The sequence below is a fragment of the Lingula anatina genome, chromosome 1 (genome assembly GCF_051362555.1).
Source record: "Lingula anatina isolate TDL-2025a chromosome 1, LinAna3.0, whole genome shotgun sequence".
NCBI classification, from domain to species: Eukaryota; Metazoa; Brachiopoda; class Lingulata; order Lingulida; family Lingulidae; genus Lingula; species Lingula anatina.
Window position 1 is genome coordinate 8,127,529 of NC_141767.1, and position 6,794 is coordinate 8,134,322.

At 37.2% G+C, this 6,794-nt stretch overlaps 1 protein-coding gene across 1 annotated transcript; it reads right to left on the reverse strand.

Annotated features, from left to right (window-relative positions):
• Window positions 1-2,090: 2,090 nt before the first annotated feature.
• LOC106150479 (homeobox protein XHOX-7.1') lies at window positions 2,091-6,064 on the reverse strand. The gene is made up of 2 exons (XM_013523333.2): window positions 5,493-6,064; window positions 2,091-3,284 (listed from the first exon to the last, which is right to left on the reverse strand). Exons 1-2 carry the CDS (start codon window positions 5,935-5,937, stop codon window positions 2,854-2,856), a joined length of 876 nt encoding a protein of 291 aa, XP_013378787.1. The 5' UTR covers window positions 5,938-6,064; the 3' UTR covers window positions 2,091-2,853.
• Between the last annotated feature and the right edge of the window lie 730 nt (window positions 6,065-6,794).

Here is a 6,794-nt window from a genome sequence, read left to right on the forward strand (position 1 = left end):
AGCATGCCACAAAATGAGCTAGACTTAATTAACTAGGATAAATTTCTTGTTTGGCTCTGTTTGAGTCGATAATAAAAGATTGATTAGCCCAATTCATTTATTTATTGCAGCAAGACTTGATATCAGAGCATGACTGCAAAATCATTTGTGAAAAATATGATGTGGGATCCATTTGTTTAATTCCCGTAATGCTTAGAGCGCGTTATCTCGTTCTCCCACAACTGCGAGTTGAGCGATCAATACCAAAATCACAAGACCCAGCAGATGAGAAAATAACCGAAGAATGAAACGATTTATAACAGTAATAATAAGAGTATCATTATCTCTTTGAAACAGCCCAATTCACTGAAGCGAGAGCACTGTCATAAAACAAATGGGACGAATAATAAGAGAGCAATTACCACTTGGGAGCTATACTTTTCTTCTCGCCTTCAAGCGGAATAATGCTTTCAAAAATGTCGCGGAACAAATTAGTTAAATACGACGTTTACAAACCTAAAATTGCCCGCAATCACTCGTCTTGCAGCCACAGTAGAAAAGTGGTTGCATAAAAAATATACAGCCACATCACTGTCACTTTACAAAAATAGAAGGATTTATATTTCAGCACAACTGCCACTGCAAAAAAAATCACTTTTTTTCTCTCGATGTGCGTGATTTTTTTTTTCATTCTAATCACTTTGTGAATTACATTATGGCAAAAATGTGTATGTGGGTTATTCCCAAAATAATGTACAGAGAAATAAACTTTACTACAACTAAATCAAAATAGGATAGACACCATATCAAAATTGCAACAAAAAAGGAAGAGAATTCCATCATGTTTTCAGAAACCCTTCAGTTGGAATACATATCATTTGCTTGGTTTTGTTTAGATACAATTCAAGTGATCGTCTGGGCAATGGAGTTGTCAATCAGCAGACGATCGTCATAAAATTGAAGTATGGCGCGTGTGTTAACATAAACAATAAGGCTTTGAGTGTTTCGTTTGCTGTAATTCAATCCCGTTAAGGCAGACGAGAAACTTCTAACTTTTTGGTCCTTAGAGTTCATAAAATCTCACCTAAATTTGCAGCAAACTACCAACATGCTTTCAGACGTTAGCTGCTGAATATTTCACGAGAACAGTAATCTATTTGTTCGTTAATAATTTAGAGTCAAATTTCTGATAACTCAAAGCAAATTGCATTTCAACTTGAATAGCAAGCCATCATTATGAAAATAATACAATTTTAGCCTTGTCCAATTTCTAGATTTTTCTCCCGACCTTATCTTATTGAGATCAGCTATTTCAACGTGATTTTATCGCAAACGAGCGAATAATGATACTATTAAGCACAAAAGCAAATATAGCAGAAAATGACCCATTAAATTTTATATGTAATTTAGCAACTAAGATGGTAGACAAGAAAATTTACGAATAAATTTTGGTCACATAAACTACCATTAACGATGGCATTTTCAAAAGTAGCTTTCGAGGATGCGTTAAAAAAGACAAAGTGGCGGTTTTGCTGTCTTACTAAAAATCCATTATCTTCAACTAAAAACAATAAAAATATAAATTGCCCCTTTGAAGTAATCATTGATATGAATAAACCGCTGACTATCCCTCAGGTTCGCGTTAACTCTGTACATTTTGGTCATATTTTCGGTAGTTATCTGTACTATGACGCCTCTGAGTGAATGTAGATACACATCACATAGCAGCACATATCCTGCAAGTGATTCAATTCGCATACTCACTCTAGATCAGGTGCATCTTGCTAAGCCTCCGAAAACAAATTATAACAAACGAGCTCGAAACCCTTGAAGCCGAGGGAGAGAGGAAGCCCAAGATCGTAAATAATGGCTGCCGTGGACCAAGCCGAAACCTTCCAATTTCCAGCGCACCAAGAGATCCCGCCCTCTTCAACTAATCTAACATCATCCCGCTACTTGCTAAATGGGGTCACATCTAATGTAGACCAACTACCACAAGCTGCCATGCAGACAACATGTCAATTTTCCCCAGCAACCCTCTAAATATCAATTCTTGCCTGCATCGCCGCCAAACTCAAACCCCCGGTAAACCAACGATAAGCAACAGCGTATTGATAGCTTAATGTACAACAATTTATTTACATCTATACATTCACTTTAACATGCGAAAAAATTCGTAATCATGTCATATTTTACCCCAGTTTTCAAATAGCACCAGCACATGTCGGGATATGTCAATCTCCAAAAATGGAGCTGTTTACTTTGTTAAATTACTATTTTCTATATATGTCTACATTGCTTTCAAAAGGAAAACATTTACAATCCGTAGTTGTCATTAAGTTACTGTTGCACAGCATTAATTCATAGTCGACTAAGATTGAAGGCTCTAGCCTTCTGAAACGATCATTTACTTATTTATATATTTACAAGGTCTTAAAGTGTTTACGTACTTTTGTCGTCAATTTTGAAAAAAAAAATCTAATGGTCAAATCTTGAGCAAATGGCAGGTGTACAATTGGCATCAGAAGCAGTTTGCTGGATCTAACAAGATTTTTTTAAAACCTCCGGAGCCATTTGTCACAAGCTCAATTGTGAACAGTTGCCTCAAAGAGAAAACTTTTTAAAATCGTTCTACACAATTCTAATGTGTTGTCAAAATGTCCATGGGAATAGTTTATCACATTATTGCACGTTTCATATTAAAGCAAAAGTCGTGACAATTATTTAACAGTGAATTTCTCTTGATTGGATCGCCCTCCTGAGGCGGTACATATTAACTGAGGCAGTCATCCGAACAGAGCTGAGCTGCAGTGATAAACTGGATCCCAGAGGTTCTCTGGACTGAATGAGGCGAGACTTGCGCCAGTATCATCATTAATGTGGAAACACCAAATTTGAATGGGGGTGAGGTGCGGCGTAAAAGCCATATGGTGAAATAAACGGTGACATTGGTACCTGAGGCCTATGGAATCCGTAAAACGCCGCTGCTGCTGCAGGAAAAGTCACTCCTAGAGCCGGGGGCAACATTGGCTTGGCCGCCATCTTGAGTTTTTCCAATTCTGCTTCTTGCAGTCTCTTAGCTTTTGCTCTTCTATTTTGAAACCAAATTTTCACCTGAGTCTCTGTTAAGTTCAATGATGAACTGAATTCGGCACGTTCTGCTATTGACAGATATTGTTTTTGGCGAAATTTTCTCTCAAGTGCTAATAATTGTGCGGTTGTAAATGGAGTTCTTGGTTTACGGTTTGTCTTGTGCTTCCTCAGTGTACATTTTGACGGAGTAATCCTTGGAGGGGATGGTGCACCTGAAATTTTAAAAAATGGTAAGAATTAAACTAAAATAAATAATAAAATTGTGTTAACATTACCATCTTACAATTTCAAAAACATATTAAATTTAAAGACAATATCTATATAATTTCCGAGTATCTAGTTCACAGTCAAAATACCATATAAATCATTAAGCGCCCAACTGAAGAAAACACGGATTCACTTATTTTTCACTCGTAAAATAAGAAATATAATCAAGCAATAAACATTAATCTAGAAAATAAAATCCGCAGGCGTTTCCGTAGGTAATTATGATTGTGATTATCATACGATAAAATCTGTTAGGAAATTACTTTATCTTATCATAAACTTAAACAAGAAGGGCACTAAATTTTGTCCTAAATCTGATAAAATATCTTATGATTTTAACGTCATTCTTTAGTTTGGTTTTCTTCTACCAAATACATAAAAAGCATTTTACACTTCCTAACATTTCCTATTTTGGTTTTTAGCAGATTTATATTTTGGGATCACTTCATCTTAAAGGGTTTTTCGATGATAAAATAATTTACTGCTGACTAAGACACAGACTGTACCAAATAAGGAGCAATTGGGGTTACTAACATCACAATTAATCTTTTTAGGTAGTGGGTAGGTCGGTCGTAATATTAGCAAAGGCAATTTGTCAGGACGAGTTCTGCATACTGATGCTCTCAAAAAAAAATCCTGACCATCCTAGGTTTGCGTTTATTCAATGAATTTTTTAAAACTATTTTTCTAAAATATTTTCCTGGCCTTAAATATATTCATTTGCGCTCGACATATTGTTTTTATTTTCATCTGCAGGCAACCTCTTGGCAAAGAGCGAGGGATTGAGATACACAGGGCCGTTTGCGTGTTGTTTTATTTATTGTTTTATTGCTTGACATATCGATTTCGACAACTTCCTTGACTTATACAGGTCAACTAGAGAACGCAGGCCGTCGCTCCACTTAGAACAAAACAGGAAACCTTCTACAAGATGGTAATGGTTAAATAAGAGTTGGTTTTGTGCAACAATTGGCCTATTAATTTTATTTGAAGTACGCCGAGGACAAAAATAAACACAGACAGGAGGAGAAAAAAAATTAAATTGGAGAATTACAAATATTTCACAGGATTATCCAAGTTCAAATATTATAATAAACGTCCAATAAGAATATACTAATAATTTAATAACAGAAAAATGCTACTCATTGCCAGGACAAATTTGAATACCCAAAACTGAACAAAAATTAGCAAAATACGTGTTTGAAAAATGTTAACCACTTTGTAATTGAATAATTGCTTGCATGCGGAGATAGATTTAAGTCTTCAGGGAGATATGTAGCATCAATACAACCTTTTGTTTTACACGATAATTTATCGCCCTGGTTATCTTCCCATCATGACTAGTCTTCTATCATTACAAGGTAGAACATTTAATAAGAGAGCGCTCCTAAATTTTAATAGGGCACTTACATAGTAATTACACACAATCACCTAACAAGAACGGAACTACATAAGAAGAACAAATGACCTTTTTGGAACTGCAGTTGTAATTGAATTAATTACCAATTTGCTGAAACAATACATCCATTAAGCTTGTAGTTGCGAGGGTCTGGCAATTCATCAAAATTCCATTGCACAGAATAAGTTAAACGCTGCCCTGAACCCAATATTTAGGAGCAGGAGTTCTAATTTTCTTCTTGGTGAAATGTGTGTTGTAACCGTGGGGAGATCGGGCGCCACTTCATGGGATGAACTAAAATCTGATACTCCCAACAGAGACCACTAGTATATCAAGTACTCCTCTTATTCGAACGTCAGTGCTTGATACAGATTTAATAAAACTATACTCCTGTAGTTTTATCAAAATTAATTTCTTTTGACGTTCTGTTTGCCATTTTAACTTAGTGTTGTTAGATTGGTGATTATGTTTGTTTTTAACAGCACGTTTACCAGAGTTGTTCGATTTAGAAAAAAAGATAATTGTTTTCCTGTTGTTCTTGCTCCCCTGAGTATCATTAAAAACGAATTTCCTCCCCTAATTTGCTGGCAAAAATATGTGAGTGCACTAGGCACTGTGCAAAAATACAGGCGATTACTGTGTTGGACTACAATTTTGTACAGTGCAATCACAGTAGCAAAAAAAAAATAAATACATAGAATGAATACATTTCAACCACTTAGAAATAAACTAAAATACATTATTCAATACTTACGAGGCTGTGGAGGTGAAAGCGTCGAAGCACTTGGTATGGATGTAGGTAACCATGGAAACGCAGTAGCCCACTTCGATCCGTCAGGAGAGTGCAGTAAATTTGGAGATATGGCAGCGTCGGACTTAGGAAGAGGCTTACTCAGTATGCCCGTCACACTAAATGAGTGACTCACGGTAGGGACCGAGGACGAGGGACTTTGGGGAGAGGGGGTCTCTCTGATTTCTGGACTTTCTCTGTCTGAATTGTCCAATTTCTTATCAGCCATAATAGAGTCCACACTAAAACTTATTCCTTCTCTAACCGTGGGAGCCGTGGTTTTGACATCGACCTGAACCTCTTCTGGGGAACTCGGAGAGCTATGGCTCTCTCTATCCCTAGTGGCATTGTTTGTTGGTTTACTAAACGCTGAATTGCTACTCGTCTGTAAGGTTGTGTTCGGTAACATCGTGCCCGATCAATGCCAACCCAAAACCACGTCCGTTGTGTCCACTCAGTCCAGATTTAGTCTTCTTCTCTGTGTCAGACGAGATCTTAGCTCCGAATGATCATAGTAAGCTTGATACCACAACATATCCATCATGGTGGTGACGTCACAACACTAACGTCCCCTATTGGTCGAAAATTTAATTGGCTGTAATAGAAAATAAATTTGCTGTGTATAAATAAGTGCCACTGACCGGGCTGTCTGTTTAATGTTTATTACTATCGCATAATCTAATTATGAGGAGGATGCTAATTAATGGATGGGGGTTGGGTTCACAATAGGGAGCCGGCGCTTGCTGTATTCTTCCCTTTATGTCGCAAAGGTATGTGAATAGACGGTATCTCTAAAAGGATCATTTGAAAAGGCTCATAAAATTTGATTCAAGCGAATAATAGAAGCTATTTGCACTTTACATGCTGCTTTAGTGCCGATCAATTACCAGTTCTTTTTGAGTTGCCTAATTGCTTGAGCAAGCAGGCAGTCAAGTCTTGTCACTCTTTTCTATAGGGAGACAAGTTAAGTTTCAAGAAGGCGCCAGGGTCGGGGTACATCAAAGAAAACAGCCCCGCGCATAGAACGCAAGAGCTCCCCCCAATACGCAGAATTTGTAAAGTGAATACACCTCAAACCGTACTGGTAATACCAGATATTTTACACGCCCGCGGCGCAATGATCCACCTCTGTACCCACGCACAAAGCGGAGGCATAACAAAGTGCAACTAAGTAGAGAAAGCCACTTAATGTAGAATCAAAACGATCCGTTCGAATCATCTTTTAAATGATCTCGAGTCATTTTGACATGAGGCTGCCGATTGTGT